The sequence below is a fragment of the Pseudophryne corroboree genome, chromosome 4 (assembly GCF_028390025.1).
Source record: "Pseudophryne corroboree isolate aPseCor3 chromosome 4, aPseCor3.hap2, whole genome shotgun sequence".
NCBI classification, from domain to species: Eukaryota; Metazoa; Chordata; class Amphibia; order Anura; family Myobatrachidae; genus Pseudophryne; species Pseudophryne corroboree.
This window is the reverse complement of record NC_086447.1, coordinates 451,862,154-451,880,115: the sequence shown is the minus strand read 5'-3', so window position 1 is coordinate 451,880,115 and position 17,962 is coordinate 451,862,154. Positions and strand designations below refer to the sequence as shown.

The 17,962-nt window shown below is 48.0% G+C and overlaps 1 protein-coding gene across 1 annotated transcript in view; it reads left to right on the top strand.

Moving 5' to 3' along the window:
• MDN1 (midasin AAA ATPase 1) overlaps nucleotides 1-17,962 on the top strand; it is a 695,825-nt gene that overhangs the window by 529,218 nt on the left and 148,645 nt on the right. The window contains exons 61-62 of the mRNA XM_063916985.1: nucleotides 194-581; nucleotides 3,019-3,128. Coding sequence (XP_063773055.1) covers nucleotides 194-581; nucleotides 3,019-3,128 — 498 coding nt within the window. The remainder of the gene's footprint in view (nucleotides 1-193; nucleotides 582-3,018; nucleotides 3,129-17,962) is intronic.

Genomic DNA, 17,962 nt, shown 5'->3' with positions numbered 1-17,962 from the left:
TTCCATACTGAGAATTTGCCCTTTCTGTCCATAAACTGAATACACACAGTACCTTTAAGGTATTTTCCACTTCAGAGCATACCGTATATACAGTACGTAAGGTGTAGACACAGGTTAAGCAATATATTTATTAAATTCAACACTGGTGCAGAAAGTATATAATAATTTTTACATTTATGTTTCTGCTTCATAGGAGCACAGATTCTAGACTACAAGGTCATCTGCTATATCATCACTTTGTTGCACTAAAGGACCTTGTGCCTGTAACTATACAAGAGGAATTTTTGCAATATTGTGATCATCTTCCAATGAAAGACCCATCTGCATATCATTACATCCAGGATATTTTGAGAGACTGGTCCAATCAGGAGAGATTGCCTAGAAACATCATTAAGCTGTGGTTGACTTGCCTTCAGCAGTTTTATGCGGAGTTCGATGATGCAGTTCAGGCCTCTGAAACAGCGCATCGTGGATCTCTGTGGGTTAATATGGGCTTATTGCAAGTTCACCTCTGGCTGCCTCAAGCTGCATTTGATCCAGCAATAAAGAGGAAATACAAATTACAGTATGCAGAAGAGGAGGTTGGTGACTAGAAGAATTACGAGGTTGTATGTAGAATTTGATTTGTTCAAGAAAAGTCTTATCTATTCTAGGGGAAGAATGCAAGAAGAACAATTTGTGTGAAGTAGTGAGCCTGAACTAAAAAAAATACTTAAAACAAATAACTTGTAATCCTGTCTTTTGGGGCTGCTGGTAATGGCCTTTATATACATTTTTTTTTTTAATTCTTTATTGTTTTACTTTTAGGAGACTGTGTCCAAGGCTTGGATTGGTTTGGTCATGTAAAGTTTTTCTTTTCCAGAGGTCACTGTAAATTATCTTCTAGTCAGCCTAGTGCTGCTGTTTTTTAGGGTCAGGTTTTTCACCATGTGTTTTGAGCCTGCCTGGATAGAAGGTTTAGCTTTGTCCTTCTACAGCTGTAATTTTTTTCAAGGGCCAAATGGGATCCTTTCCCACACTTCTGGGGGATACTCAGGAACCAAGTGTTTTATGCCTGAACAGTAGAGCCAGGGGCCTTGTGCCTTGCTGCGGCATTACTCTAAGAGCCAGATTGACCTGACAAGTCAGGGTACTTTCCTGACTGGGTCTTAACTAAAAAGGAGATGTGGTGTTCATATCTGCAACCGTGCAGTGTAAATGCCTGAGCACTGCTGCACAGAAATCTTGGGAGAAGTCTCCTTTATTGTTTGAGCCTTTGGTGAGGAATCTTAGTGGCAGTATACAGTGCATCCAGAAAGTATTCCCAGTGCTTCACTTTTTCCACATTTTGTTATGTTACAGCCTTATTCAAAAATGGAACAAATTCTTTTTTTCCCCTTAAAATTTTACACACAATACCCCATAATGACAACATGAAAAAGTTTTTTTGTGATTTTTGCAAATTTATTAAAAATACAAAACATCACATGTACATAAGTATTCACAGCCTTTGCTCAATACTTTGTTGATGCACCTTTGGCAGCAATTACAGCCTCAAGTCTTTTTGAATTTGATGCCACAAGCTTGGCACACCTATCTTTGGGCAGTTTCGCCCATTCCTCTTTGCAGCACCTCTCAAGCTCCATCAGGTTGGATGGGGAGCGTCGGTGCACAGCCATTTTCAGATCTCTCCAGAGATGTTCAATCGGATTCAAGTCTGGGCTCTGGCTGGGCCACACAAGGACATTCACAGAGTTGTCCTAAATCCACTCCTTTGATATCTTGGCTGTGTGCTTAGGGTCGTTGTCCTCATGAAAGATGAACTGTCGCCCCAGTCTGAGGTCAAGAGCGCTCTGGAGCAGGTTTTCATCCAGAATGTGGAAAAAGTGAAGCGCTGTGAATACTTTCCAGATGCACTGTAATAGGGACTAAGGGATTTAGTGCAAGCCATTTGGCAGATACTTAATCTTTATAGACCACTTCTATTCTATTGCTTTTGCTGGGCTACTTCAGGGCATCACAATAAAACACTTATTTTAGCACTCTATAGTACTTCTATTGCTTTTTTTTTTTAAATATGCAACATTTTTCACACTTTTTTTCACCTCTAACATTCCTAACACATGCATTAGCTGCTCTTATCTATCTAGCACTCTTGTACACTTGACTTGTCTCACTAGTGTGATGCCTTGGTGTGGTTTGACTGGGCTGGCTTAGGGGTGTGCCACGCCCTAGACTTGAACCCTTAGAATGTTAGAGACCTACCCGATGGGGTTACCTGGACATTGGTGGGTGGGTCCATAACCTTGGCCAAGATTATGCAAAGAAACTCTGTTTATTGCACAATGTATTACAATTCTAATGTTTGAAGTGTAGTGTACCTGCATATTTATTTTTTGGTGTATGTGTGGCCCTATAGTAGCACCCCTTATTACTTGTAAAAGGGTGTGTAGTCTACGGCTCCTTCCTACACTTCTATCTATGTTCCAATGCCGAGGTCCTGAGGAATAGCACTGATTAGGAGAATTTAGACTTGAGATCCCTGTTACAGGTCATTCCATAGGCAACACACAACAATCTGCTGTGTAGGCAGCCATTTAGTGCCTAAGCATCCTGTTGTATGGACAGTTTAAAGATGGAGTCCTTGTGGACAGTCGTCTACATCATGTAACTGGTCGAATATCATGGACATATACTTACAGTATGTATAAGTATGGGAGCGCCACCAGTGCTTCCTCATAATTATTAGCGTTTTGGAATTTTACATGCCCTAATGTAGTAATATTTTCATATTTGCTCGTCAGGAGACTTCCTGAAAGTGTCCTAGGAATTCATTGCACTTATCCAAGTCCTGAAAACCTAGCAGAGTGGACAGGATGATGAATGTGGCAGTAACTGATGATTGTGAATGCTGAGGTTTCCATAAACTGTGGCAGGGACTAATATGAAAGACTAAAAATATCCTCTGTATAGCTCTGTATAATAGATATGCATTAGATAGATAAATAACTTAATAAATCATATATGATATTTCTTCAGTTACATCAACTGGAGTGTGAATGGGAAACGCGGAATCTCTCCTGCAACCTGCTGACAGGGAAGAAGCTTGATGATGTAGCTTTGAAAGATCATGTGCATCCACATATCAGGTGAGGTCTAGAATGATATACGTATGGTGCTTCATTGTTTTAGACAAGTAGTTTGATCTTGCATTAGTTACAGGGAGTCTGTGTATTAAATGTGGGTTCTAAAACTGCTCCACCTGTAAAGCACTAAATGCAATAACTTTCATTTATGAGGTATATTGGATATGCTGGAGTATTGTAGCTAATACTAGTAATTGTAATAATCACACCCTAGAGTAATGACTTGGTGCTGGCATTAAGGCCCTTATAACATTGATGAGTGTCTTATTCTGGTTGTGATTCTCAGTAAGAAAAGGATATAGGTATTTCTGCAGAGGGTTACATTGGTTTCCACAGGGAAACATTAGGGTGTAGAGATGGATATTGATCCAGGCACCAGCAGGCTAAAGCTTTAGACTGTCCCAGGATGCATTTTGGGCCTACTTTATAACCCCTCCTTTAGGCACTGTGAGCTCAGTTTCGAGTTGGTGCCCCGCAGAGCAGGTCACTTAACAGGGGGGCTGCACTGGGCAGCCCTGAAAAAGCTTTTACTTGAAGACTTCAAGGGCTGCAGCACTTACATGTCAGGGTGACATTCTGTGCTGCGGCTTTGTCACCTCCCCAGCGGCGTCGCATACTCCCGCTGGCTCAGTTCCCAGGTACTTGCGGCGGGGAAGCTCCAGCATTGGGCGCACGGTCGAAGCCCTCTCCTGGTTCGCGTGGCTGCTACAAAGGGAGGCGGTAAGAGGGTCCCCCAGGTGGGACCCGCCATTAAATCGCGTTCCGATCGCAGTCTAGGGAGACGGACTGCGACGCTGGCGTGGACACGGTCACCGGACCCCAGTATCAACAGGGCATAGGATTACAGTTCGGATGTACTAATGCCCACTTTAATAAGACTCCATCGTACCAGGTGGTGAGAACCAGCATAGAGGAAATGGTGCTTGACCTGTAGCCCCTCCCCCGGCTCAGGGTGCCATCTACTGCTGGTGTTCCCGCCCTGGAGCTGCCTCACACTCTCCCTCACTCCCTCACTGAGATGCTGGGCGCCATCTTCTAAGCATAGCTGTGACTGGTCTCCGGGACTGCAGGGCAAGGTTTCCCATGTAAATCCGCCTGTACATCAGCGCTGTGATTTTGCAGACACTCAAGTATTCTACATGTCAATATAAAGACAGTGTTAGTTAAGAACAAGTGTTCTTGTGCCAGAATATATTGTACGAGTATTCTGATATATACATCCGGTCTCAGACCGCGCTTTGTTATATATATGCATATACTAGTCCATTGCAGTTTTATTGTCTTACTAAAATAATTATCTGCATTGTTACTGTGACTGTGTGTGCCTGTATCTGCTGTGAGGATTTCACTTTCAGTGTATCCCAGCTTTGTCTATCACTGTATTCTGTACTCTAAGGGACTAGATGCGTCAGGGTCTCCTATATGGTGTTTCACAGTATTTACCGATTAAGGTATTCTATTGTGTACTCAGTCTCATAATACCGGATTTAATCACTGGTGTTGTGTACTGGGGACTCAGTTGCAAAATTCCGGAATTATTCGCTGGTGTTGTGCACTGTGTCCGCGGTCACATACTAGGGAATATATTCGCACGGTATTGTGCACTGTGTCCGCGGTCACGTACTAGGGAATATATTCGCAAGGTATTGTACTCTGTCTTGCTGTATCGTACTAATACGCTCTGTGGCATAGCTGAAAATGTCTAACACAAAGGGCGGGAAATCCGAGGACGCTCCTGCATCATGCAGTGCATGCGCCAAGGCTTTGTGTGAGGGGGAAGTTTTGTATGATGGTTTGTGTACTAAGTGCCATACATCTCCCAGTCAGTCCACAGCTCCAGTTACAAATCAGGAGTCACCTTGGGCGGCATTCTCAACTATGTTAAATACGCTTGTGAACACGCCTTACGCACCCTATGGGACCTCCTGTACCATTACAGTCACATCTTGTCCCTATTGTATATCCACCTTGGGTGGATAATTTGTTTACCCAGTTGCAACAATTGAATCAATCTTTGGTTAGACATAAGACTGCCCCAAGCCACTCTCGTGTCACGGGGTCTTCTAAGCGGACCACTTCCTCCTGACAATCCACTAATCTCTCAGAAGATTCTTCTGAAGAGGACGGGGAGCACACTGTCCCGTAAGACACAGCTGCTTCTGACGAGGAATCTACAACTCAGGTTGATGTCTTTGACCTAGTAATTGTTATTAAGCAGATCGTGCAGATATCAGATTGTGATGAAGATTCCACTACGGTGTTTAAGAAACCTGATAAGTTTAAACGTCAGAAGGTAACTAAAACATTATTGCCGCATTCTGACCATTTAGTGGGCATACGACAAGAACCCTGTCTTACTCCAGGGAAGAAATTCTCCCTGTCTAAACGGATGGTAGCTCGCTATCCTCTCCCTACAGAGTTGTGTAACAAGTGGGAAAATTCACAGCTGGTGGATTCCCATGTCACCCGTCTGGTGGTGTCATAATCTACTCTGCCAGTCACCACCGTCGCCTCACTGAAGGAACCGACAGATAAGAGTGTGGAGGGATGCCTGAAGTCTATTTACTCCCTTACAGGTGCTGTGCATAGACCCACTATAGCAGCCTCCTGGGCTGCAAAAGGAATTGAAGCATGGGTTCAGGCATTAGAGGATGAATTGCACTGGGATATATCAGACAATGCCAGACAATACCTGTCTCATATTACCACCGCCGCCTATTACATTCAGAAGGCGTCCTCTGAGGTGGGTGTGTTGGCAGCCAAGCCGTCGACTACGTCCATCCTTGCTCGCCGTATTCTGTGGTTGAGGTCATGGAAGGTGGACCTGGACTCCAAAAAGACCTTGGAGGTTCTCCCTTTTTAAGGGAGACATCTTATTTGGGGAAGACCTCAATAAGATTGTGGCTGACTTGGTGGCTACTAAGACCGCCTTTCTCCCTAATACTACTCCTTCTGCACAGAAGGCAAAAAATACCACCTTTCGCTCTTTTCGACCTCAAGGGAAAGCAAAAGGTCAGACATACCAGAGACAATCTCGGGTTTCCAAAACCACAAAGCCTAAGGCAAAATAATCCTGGGCAGCCAGTAAGCCTGCTTCTAAATACGACAAGCCTGTGCATGACGGGGTGGGCTTCCCACTGGGGGACCCCAAGGTGGGAGGCCGACTTCTGTGATTCACCCAGGTCTGGTTAAAGACCACTTCAGACGCGTGGGTGCGAGAAGTTGTCTCTCACGGGTACGCAGTTTCTTTCAAGAGTCGCCCCCCTAGCCAGTTTTGCACCACGGTTATCCCTTCGGATCCGTTAAAAGCGCAAGCTCTTCAATTGGTTGTGCATTCCCTCCTGGATACAGGAGTGGTGGTGCCAGTACCTCTGTCCCAGAGAGGCAGAGGATACTACTCAACCCTGTTTCTAGTACCGAAACCCAGTGGGTCTTTCTGGCCCATACTCAACCTCAAATCACTGAACAAGTTTGTGAGACTCCAAGTTCCATATGGAAACACTGCGCTCGATTTGTACTGGCCATGGAACCCGGAGATTATATGGTATCCCTGGATTTACAGGATGCTTACCTGCATATGCCTATTGTCATATCGCATCAGCAATATCTGTGGTTAGCTATTGGCAGCCTACACTATCAGTTCCAGGCTCTGCCGTTTGGACTGGCCACGGCTCCTCGAATCTTCTCCAAGATTATGGCCATGATGGTGGCTCATCTCCGTCGCCAGAGAGTCAGGATCCTGCCATATATGGACAACTTGCTGATTCTGGCAAACTACCATAATGTCCTCCTCAGTCATCTGCAACTGATGGTAAACTTTCTCCCAGCCCACGGATGGCTTATCGTCTGGAAGAAGTCCTCGTTTAAGGCATGGTGCACCTGGGGGCACTGCTCGACACACACACAATGGCTTTCTGTCTCCAGAGAAGGTCCTGAAACTTCAGGACAGGGTCAGATACTTCCTCTCTCGTCCAAGAGTGGCGATACACTTGGCGATGCACGTTCTAGACCTGATGGTGTCAGCGTTCAACATGGTAGAGTATGCTCAATTTCATTCCGGCCCTCCGCAGAGGTTAATCCTTTCCAAGTGGGACGGCCTGCCTCATTGGATCAGGTCTCACATGATCTCTCTGACTCTGGAGGTTCGTCTGTCGCTGACCTGGTGGCTACAGAACCAGCAGTTGAGCAGGTAAAAGAGAAGGTAGATGTTAGTCACATAGAACCACGTTCTCACGACAGGAGAAGAGACTAGCGGCTAATTCCATACAAACCCATAGTAGCTAGGTGAGTCAGGGCGGGGCGAACTGTGGAACCAATGTACCTTGCAGAAAGATTTAAACATGGTAAGTCTACCATAAACCACCTTATATAGTATGAACTTTAACCGAGGCCCTTTATTAACAAAAGCAGATCTGGCTATGGTTCTGTTTTGTGAGGAAGGTTGTTCACTTGTAACGTAAGAATTCCGCATGTCTTTCTTCATCTGTAAGATAAATAACATACACACAAACCCTCCTCATCCTTGCTGCGGCAATTGTGCGCAAGCACCCGCTTCCATTAGGAATGCATTGGTGTGCACAGACCTGCGACTAGTTGCTGCCGCAATCCGTTTGCTTGTGTGAATGGATCACAGCAAGGATGAGGTATGACGCATCCTATATAATAAAGGCTAATGCTGCTCCTCACCTCTATGGGGGAAATTTAAGTGTTTAGCGCGCTGTCGACCTCCTAGATGGTGCCAGAAAAAGCAATTGTTGCTAAAGAGAGAGAGAGAGATAATAGCAAATTTATATTTATTTATATAGATATATAGATAAATGGAGCCTTGAATGAAGATATAGAAGTTTATTCATATCCAGCTCATAAATTTTCGGCCCCCACATGGACCTTTGTCAAGATACTGTAAGTAAAAGAGAGCCTGTCCCATACTTATACCTAAAGTGGTCTAAGGGAGCCACCCTAGTTAAATGAGCGCACACCCACGGAACCTGTAACAAATCACTATCATATTGGTCTAACACTTAAATAAAGTGCAGTGTCAATCTCAAGTATCATGTATTAATCACCCTAAGGCTAAAATCTTCAATATGCATCCATAACCAAATATGCGTGCAGCAGCATTTCATAGTGACATCAGTCTACTGTCTGTATCAGTGGGAAGACGCATCTCTCAGCAGAGCAGTGCAATGCAAACAAATCCAAATAGTAGTTTGTGTGTGTATGTATGTATGTATATATATATATATATATATATATATATATATAATTTTTTTAAATAAAAATGTGAAAATTGGCATGTGCATATGTATTTCACCCCCTTTGCTATCAAGCCCCTCAAACGTTCTGGTGCAACCGATTACCTTCAGAAGTCACATAATTCGTGAAATGAAGTCCACCTGTGTGCAATCTAAGTGTCACATGATCTGTCAGTATAAACACACTTTTCTCTGTCATCCATCTGGGGGACGCTGCGCCGTTACTTGTGGGGTTACAGGTGTGTGGTAGTGGAGTTTGGCACAGAATCTATCAAACAAACTGCCTCCTCCCCCCTCTAACCCCTCCCATCTCCTTCCTGCCCAGCCATCAACTCAGTTTTAGTTTTGTGCCTGTGGAGTACAGACAGTGTTTCTTTCTCTTTAGATTTTTTGACAGGGAGGAACTCGAAGCTGGTCCGCGATGAGAGAAGTCGCTCAGATTCTCACGTGGGTGGAACGTTGGGTTCCGGTAATATCCGCAATTCACATTCCAGGAGTCGAGAACTGGGAAGCGGATTTTTTGAGTCGTCACACGATTCATCCGGGAGAATGGGAACTTCACCAGGAAGTGTTTCTCTCTAGTGGCCCGCTGGGGAATGCCCGACGTAGACCTAATGGCGTCTCGTCTCAACAAGAAGCTTCCTCACTACGGCACGCGGACTCAGGATCCTCGAGCATTTCTGATCGATGCTCTAACAGCCCCGTGGCAGTTTCAACTGGGATACGTGTTTCCGCCAATTCCACTGATTCCACGTCTACTTCAACGCATACGGCGAGAAGGTCTCGCAATAATTCTGGTGGCTCCAGATTGGCCGCGCCGACAGTGGTACACTCTTCTGCGCAGCATGGTCATCGGGGACCCCTTTTGTATCCCCCTGCGACCAGATCTTCTTCTTCAAGGGCCTTGTCGCCACCCAGATTTAAGTCGGCTGGCTTTGACGGCTTGGTTCTTGAATCCAACATTTTAAGAGCTAAAGGTCTTTCTCGTTCTGTTGTACAGACGATGATTCAGGCTAAGAAACCGGTGACTTCTGGCATTTACCCAGTGCCGTTTCTAGGGGCGGGCGAGCCGTGCAACTGCACGGGGCGCCCGCCGCGGCACTTAGTTACTCCTTCTTGCCTCTCCCGAGCGCTCCTGCTCGGGGGGCGGAGTTTCGCGGAATGACGCGTTGCGTCGTGACGTCACGACGCAAACGCGTCATTCCGCAAAGCCCCGCCCCCCGAGCAGGAGCGCTCGGGAGAGGCGAGAAGGAGAAGCAAGAAGGAGGAGGCGGCCGGCGCGGGACGTGAGGCGGCGGGACCGAAGAGCGGGAAGACGTAAGTATTCTCTCTCTCTCCCCCCCTCTCCCCCTTCCTTCTCCTCAGCTTGAAACCTGCCTGCCGCTGCCGCACTGTGTAAAATGAGGGCACCTGCCTATGGGGATACCTGCCTGCCACACTGTGTAATATGGGGGCACCTGCCTATGGGGATACCTGCCTGCCACACTGTGTAATATGGGGGCACCTGCCTATGGGGATACCTGCCTGCCACACTGTGTAATATGGGGGCACCTGCCTATGGGGATACCTGCCTGCCACACTGTGTAATATGGGGGCACCTGCCTATGGGGATACTTGCCTGCCACACTGTGTAATATGGGGGCACCTGCCTGCGTACTGTGTAATATGGGGGCACCTGCCTGCGTACTGTGTAATATGGGGGCACCTGCCTGCGTACTGTGTAATATGGGGGCACCTACCTGCGTACTGTGTAATATGGGGGCATCTGCCTGCGTACTGTGTAATATGGGGGCACCTGCCTGCGTACTGTGTAAAATGGGGATATCTGCCTGCCGTGCTGTGTAAAATGGGGATATCTGCCTGCCGTGCTGTGTAAAATGGGGATATCTGCCTGCCGTGCTGTGTAAAATGGGGATATCTGCCTGCCGCGCTGTGTAAAATGGGGATACCTGCCTGCTGCACTTTGTAAAATGGGGATACCTGCCTGCGTACTGTGTAAAATGGGGGCACCTGCCTGCGTACTGTGTAAAATGGGGATACCAGCCTTCCGTGCTGTGTAAAATGGGGACACCTGCCTGCCGCGCTGTGTAAAATGGGGACACCTGCCTGCCGCGCTGTGTAATATGGGGACACTTGCCTGCTGTAATGTGTAAAAAGGGGACATTTTTATTTTTTCCGTACTGTGGTGGGTGTGATGATATCAGATGAGGCCATGTCCACTTTAATGAGACCACGCCCATTTTAATCAGGCCACACACCCTTGTCGGGAGCGCGCGCGCCTACGGCGCGCGCATGCTTTTTCTTTTTATGGCTATATGGGGGGGCACACTTTTTTTTTTTTTTTTAGAGCAATAGGGGGGGGGGGGGCGCATTTTTAAATCTCGCACTGGGAGCCAAATTGTCTAGAAACGGCCCTGCATTTACCATAGGGTATGGCGTATTTACATTGCTTGGGGCGAAAAGCGGGGCTTGACTCCGCATTTGTTTAAACTTCCTCACCTACTATCTTTCCTTCAGGAGGGTCTCGATAAGGGTCTGAGGCTTTCTTCACTAAAGGGTCAGGTTTTGGCCTTGTCGGTTCTTTTTCAAAAGAAACTAGCGATCATTCCAGAGGTTCAGACATTGCTTTAGGGAGTACTTCGGATTCAACCACCTTTTGTTACTACGGTTCCTCCCTGGGATTTAAACTTGGTCCTTACGGCCCATCAAAAATCTCCATTTGAGCCTTTGGAATCTGTAGAACTACATTATCTAACACTAAAAGTTGTTTTTCTTTTGGCTATTGCCTCAGCTAGACGAGTGTCTGAGTTGTCGGCTCTTTCTTGCAGGCCACCCTTGTTAGTTTTTCATGATAACAGTGTGGTTCTGCGGACTAAGCCTTCTTTCCTTCCAAAGGTTGTTTCGGCCTTCCATTTAAATCAGGACATTGTCCTTCCAGCATTTGCTCCGTCGTCTTCTTCCGGAGAGAACTCCCATTTGGCTCTCTTGGATGTTGTTCGGGCCTTACGTATTTATTTGTCTCGCACGGAATCTTTCCGTCATACGGATACCTTGTTGGTATTGATTGATGCTCCCAAACGAGGTTGGCCGGCTTCCAAGAACACTGTGGCCCGTTGGGTAACTTCGGCCATCAGACAGGCATATGTGTCTTCAAATGTTTCGGTTCCTGACTCAATTAGAGCTCATTCGACTAGAGCTGTTGGAGCCTCTTAGGCTGTTCGCGGCGGTGCATCTATTGAGCAGCTGTGCAGGGCGTCGACCTGGTCGTCAGTCCATACTTTCACAAAGTTTTTCCGTTATCATACTTTTGGTTAATAGACTGCATCTGTTGGGCGTCGTATTTTACAGACTGCTATGCCGTTCAACGTCTCCCTCCTCTCATTAGCTTGCTTTGGGAAATCCCACAAGTAACGGCGCAGCGTCCCCCAGATGGATGACCGAGAAATAGGGATTTTTGTTTACTTACCGTAAAATCTCTTTCTCTGAGTCCATCTGGGGGGCGCTGCGATCCCTCCCATAGGTTTGTCTGGTTTGTTTGGTTGTTTTTTTGTTCTGGTCTATCTCCTTTGGCTTGGCTAAAAGTTAACGGAGTTGATGGCTGAGCAGGAAGGAGATGGGAGGGGTTAGAGGGGGGAGGAGGCAGTTTGTTTGATAGATTCTGTGCCAAACTCCACTACCACACACCTCTAACCCCACAAGTAACGGTGCAGCGTCCCCCAGATGGACTCAGAGAAAGAGATTTTATGGTAAGTAAACAAAAATCCCTATTTTCTGAAAGGCCCCAGAGGCTGCAACACTACTAAGCAAGCGGCATCACACCATGAAGACCAAGGAGCTCTCCAAACAAGTCAGGGACAAAGTTGTTGAGAAATACAGGTCAGGATTGGGTTATAAAAAATAAATATCCACATTTTTGATGATCCCCCGGAGCACCATCAAATTTATCATCTTCAAATGGAAAGAACATGGTACCACAACAAACCTGCCAAGAGAGGGATGGCCACCAAAACTCACAGACCGGGCAAGGAGGGCATTAATCAGAGAGGCAGCACAGAGAACAAAGGTAATCCTGAAGGAGCTGCAGAGTTCCACAGCAGAGACTGGTGTATCTGCGCATGTGACCACAATAAGCCGTACACTCCACAGAGCTGGGCTTTATGGAAGAGTGGCCCGAAAAAATAGGATTTTGGTACTTACCGGTAAATCCTTTTCTCCTACTCCGTAGCGGATGCTGGGGACTCCAAAAGGACCATGGGGTATAGACGGGATCCGCAGGAGCTTGGGCACACTGAAAAGACTTAAGACTGGGTGTGAACTGGCTCCTCCCTCTGTGCCCCTCCTCCAGACCTCAGTTATAGGAACTGTGCCCAGGAGAGACGGACATTTCGAGGAAAGGATTTTTGTGTAAACTAAGGGCTACAGACATACCAGCCCACACCACAACCATACCGTACAACCGGAGTAATAAGAAACCAGATAACTGTATGAAAAAACTACAGCAACAAGCTGAAAACATAAATAAACAACCCGTGTATAAACTAAGCGAACCCACAAGAGAACACTGCAAGAAAATAGTCCGCACTGGGACGGGCGCCCAGCATCCTCTACGGACTAGGAGAAAAGGATTTACCAGTAAGTACCAAAATCCTATTTTCTCTTACGTCTTAGAGGATGCTGGGGACTCCAAAAGGACCATGGGGTTTATACCAAAGCTCCAGACCGGGCGGGAGAGTGCGGACAACTCTGCAGCACCGACTGAGCAAACGCAAGGTCCTCATCAGCCAGGGTATCAAACTTATAGAACTTGGCAAAAGTGTTTGAATCCGACTAAGTAGCCGCTCGGCAGAGCTGTAAAGCCGAGACGCCCCGGGCAGCCGCCCAAGACGAGCCCACCTTCCTGGTAGAATGGGCTTTCACCGACTTCGGCACCGGTAATCTGGCCGAAGAATGAGCCTACTGAATCGTACTACAAATCCAGCGTGCAATAGTCTGTTTTGAAGCAGGATGACCAATCTTGTTGGAAGCGTACAGAACAAACAGCGCCTCAGTTTTCCTGGCAACCGCCGTGCAGGCGACGTAGATCTTCAAAGCCCTCACTACATCCAGAGACCTTGGAACTGCCCCAGCATCCCTGGCCACCGGTACCACAATAGGTTGATTAATGTGAAACGAGAAGACCACTTTCGGTAAAAATTGTTGACTAGTCCTCAATTCTGCCCTATCCGAATGAAAGACCAAGTACAGGCTTTTATGAGATAAGGCCGCCAACTCGGACACCCGCCTGGCAGAAGCCAGTGACAACAACATGACTACCTTCCAGGTGAGAAACTTCAACTCAACCTTACGCAAAGGCTCAAACCAGGAAGACATGAGAAACTGTAAGACCACGTCCAGATCCCATGGGGCCACAGGAGGCACAAACGGAGGATTGATATGCAAAACTCCTTTCACAAACGTCTGAACCTCTGGGAGGGCAGCCAATTCTCTTTGAAAGAAAATAGACAATGCCGAAATCTGCACCTTGATGAAGCCCAACTTCAGGCCTGCATCCACCCCAGCCTGCAAAAAATGGAGAAACGCCACAAATTAAATTCTTCCGCAGGAGCCCTCTTAAACTCACACCAGGAAACATACTTCTTCCAAATACGGTGATAATGCTTCGCCGTAACCTCCTTCCTAGCCTTAAGGTGAGTAGGTATGACCTCTCCTGGAATACATTTACGAGCTAATATCTGGCGCTCAACTTCCATGCCGTCAAACGCAGCCGCGGTAAGTCTGGAAACACGCATGGACCCTGCAACAACAGGTCCTCTCTTAGAGGAAGTGGCCAAGGATCTTCCACTAGTAATTCCTGAAGATCCGGATACCAGGCCCTTCTTGGCCAATCTGGAGCTACGAGAATCGCCTGAACCTTTGCTCGCCGAATGATCCCCAGTACCTTTGGAATGAGAGGAAGTGGAAGGAACACATACACCGTCTTGAACACCCACGGAGACACCAGGGCATCGACTGCACTGGCTTGGGGTTCCCTTGACCTGGAACAATACCTTGGAAGCTTCTTGTTGAGATGAGACGCCATCATGTCTATCAGAGGGAGTCCCCAACGCTTTGTCACTTCTGCAAACACTTCTTGATGAAGAGCCCACTCTCCCGGATGGAGATCGTGTCTGCTGAGGAAGTCTGCTTCCCAGTTGTCTACTCCCGGAAGGAAGACTGCTGACAGGGCGCTCAGGTGCTGTTCCGCCCAGCGAAGGATTCTTGTGGCCTCCGCCATTGCCTCTCTGCTCCTCGTGCCGCCTTGATGGTTGATATGTGCCACTGCTGTTGTCTGACTGTACCAGGACAGGTCGACCCTTAAGAAGGCTTCTTGCCTGTAGCAGGCTGTTGTAGATGGCTTTTAACTCGAGAACATTTATGTGGAGACCCGCTTCCTGGAATGACCATCTCCCCTGGAAGTTCCTGCCTTCGGTGACTGCACCCCAGCCCCGGAGACTCGCATCTGTCGTCAGAAGTACCCAATCCAGGATACCGAACCGGCGTCCCTCTAGGAGGTGAGACCCTTGTAGCCACCACAGGAGGAAAATTCTGGCCCTGGGAGATAGACTTATCTTCCGGTGCATGTGCAGGTGAGACCCGAACCATTTGCTCAGCAAGTCCCACTGAAACACCCGGGCATGAAACCTGCCGAACGGAATGGCTTCGTACGCCGCTACCATCTTCCCCAGAACGCGCGTACATTGATGGATGGACACAGTCTTCGGCCTCAGAAGTTCCCTGACCAACAACTGCAGTTCTAGAGCCTTTTCTTGTGGAAGAAAAACTCTGTAACTCCGTGTCCAGAATCATGCCCAGAAAAGACAGCCGGGTGGTCGGAATCAACTGAGATTTTGGTAAATTTAGCACCCAACCGTGCTGTCGAAATCAAATCTGTACTCCTTAGCAACCTTTCCTTGGACCTCGCCTTTATCAGGAGATCGTCCAAGTACGGGATTATTGAAACCCCCTGCTTGCGAAGGAGAACCATCATTTCTGCCATGACCTTGGTGAAAACCCTCGGGGCCGTGGAAAGGCCAAACTGCAACGTCTGAAATTGGTAACGAGAGTCCTGTATCGCAAACCTGAGGAAGGCCTGATGCAACGTGTAAATAGGCATCCTTTATGTCGACTGACGCCATACAATCCCCCCCTTCTAGGCTGGAAATCACAGCTCGAAGAGATTCCATCTTGAACTTGAAAACTTTCAAGTATGGATTGAGGGATTTTAGATTCAGAATCGGTCTGACCGAACCGTCCGGTTTCGGCACCACAAATAGGCTAAAGTAGAACCCCTCCCCCCGTTGTGACGGAGATACTGGAACAATGACCTTCTGTTGACACAATGTTTGTATCGCTGCCAACACCAGCTCCCTGTCCGGCAGAGACGCTGGTAAGGGCGAAACGAAAAACCGGTGAGGGGGCACCTCCCGAAACTCCAGCTTGTATCCCTGAGATACAATCTCCAGGACCCAAGGAACGAGGCCTGAAAGAATCCCCCAGGGAAGCCCCAACGTCATGCGGTGGACTTGGTAGAGGCAGGGGAGGACTTTTGGTCCTGGGCGCCCGACACGGCAGGCGACTTCCTACCCTTTCCTTTACCCTTTGAAGCGAGGAAGGACGAACCCTTCCCACGCCTGTATTTATTAGGACGAAGGGACTGCATCTGCTGATGTGGTGCCTATTTGTGCTGTGTGGGAACATAAGGAAGAAAAGAGGACTTACCCGCCGTCGCGGTAGAGACCAGGTTCGCCAAGCCGTCCCCAAACAAGACATTACCTTTGAAGGGTAAAGCTTCCATAGCTCTCTTGGAGTTGGCATCAGCATTCCATTGATGGATCCACAACGCCCTCCTTGCCGATATTGACTTGGCATTGGCTCTTGATCCCAAGAGACAAACATCCCTCGCCGCATCCTTCAGGTAATCTGCAGCGTCCTTGATATAACCAAGAGTCAGAAGAACATTATCTCTATCAAGGGTATCCATATCAGCAGATAAATTCTCGGCCCATTTAGCAATAGCACTACTCACCCATACCGACGCCACTGCAGGTCTGAGCAATGCACCTGTATTAGCGAAAATGGACTTCAGGGACGTCTCCAGCTTGCGATCCGCTGGATCCTTGAGAGCTGCCGTGTCTGGAGACGGAAGCGCCACCTTCTTAGACAAATGAGATAGAGCTTTGTCAACATTCGGAGACGATTCCCATTTTTCCCTGTCATCAGAGTGGAAAGGATACGCCATGTAAAGCCTCTTGGGAATCTGCCACCTCTTATCCGGCGACTCCCAAGCCTTTTCACAAAGAGTATTCATTTCATGAGAGGGGGGAAATTTCACTTCAGGTTTTTTCCCTTTGAACAAACAAATCCTTGTTTCCTGCACCGCAGGTTCATCAGAAATGTGTAAAACATCCTTTATAGCCACAATCATGTACTGAATACTCTTCACTAAACGTGGATGCAAAGCCGCCTCAGAAAAATCGACCTCAGAGTCCGTGTCGGTATCAGTATCTACCACTTGAGTAAACGGCCTCTTTTGCGAGCCCGATGGGGTCTGTACCTGAGATAAAGCCTCCTCTATGGACTTTTTCCACACCTGCGTCTGTGACTCAGACTTATCTAACCTCTTTGATAAAGAAGCTACATTCGTATTGATTGTACTTAACGTGAGTAAATCAGGTGTCTGCTGCGCCGACAGACCCAAATCCAGACCCACAACTGCACCCCCCACAACCTCCTCCGGTGAATCACATTCAGCCTCAGACATGTCGGCACGTTCAATCGACACAGCGACTCACACTCAGAACGTCTCAGCTAGGGGACAGGCCTACAGTGAAGCCCAGAGAGAGGGAGACCCAGAGGGAGTATGCCAGCTCACACCCCAGCGCCTATATATCCCTATAGGGGATATTTATGACCAGCGCTGCTTAAAAAATCAAATAATGCACCACACTGCGCCCCCCCCCCCCCTGAAAAATCTCCCCGTTACTTGCGAGGAGTGATCAGAGGTCCGCCCAGCGTCTCCTTCAGCCGCGTGGAGGAGAGAGAAGATGGCGCCGTGAGCCGCGCGCTAAGCTCCTCCCCTCCCCGGCGGGCTTCAGCGCGCCCAATTTGAAAATGCCGGCGGGGGCCGAGGAACGGTGCCGAGGCACCGACAATGCTTCTGCCGGCTATCTGGACCCCAGTGACCTGCTGCCCAGGGCGCCCCCCAGCGCCCTGCACCCTATGAGTGCCGTCAGTGATGTGTGTGGGAGCTTGGAGCGCAGCGTCACCACTGCGCTGTACCTGGTCACCGAAGTCTTCTGCCGTCCTGAAGTATTCTGATCTTCTCATACTCACCCGACTTCTTTCTTCTGGCTTCTGTGAGGGGGTGAGGGCGTGGCTCCGGGAACAAGCAGCTAGGCGCACCAAGTGATCGAACCCTCTGGAGCTAATGGTGTCCAGTAGCCTAAGAAGCAGAGCCCTTAACTAAGAAGAAGTAGGTCTGCTTCTCTCCCCTCACTCCCACGCTGCAGGGAGCCTGTAGCCAGCAGGTTTCCCTGAAAATAA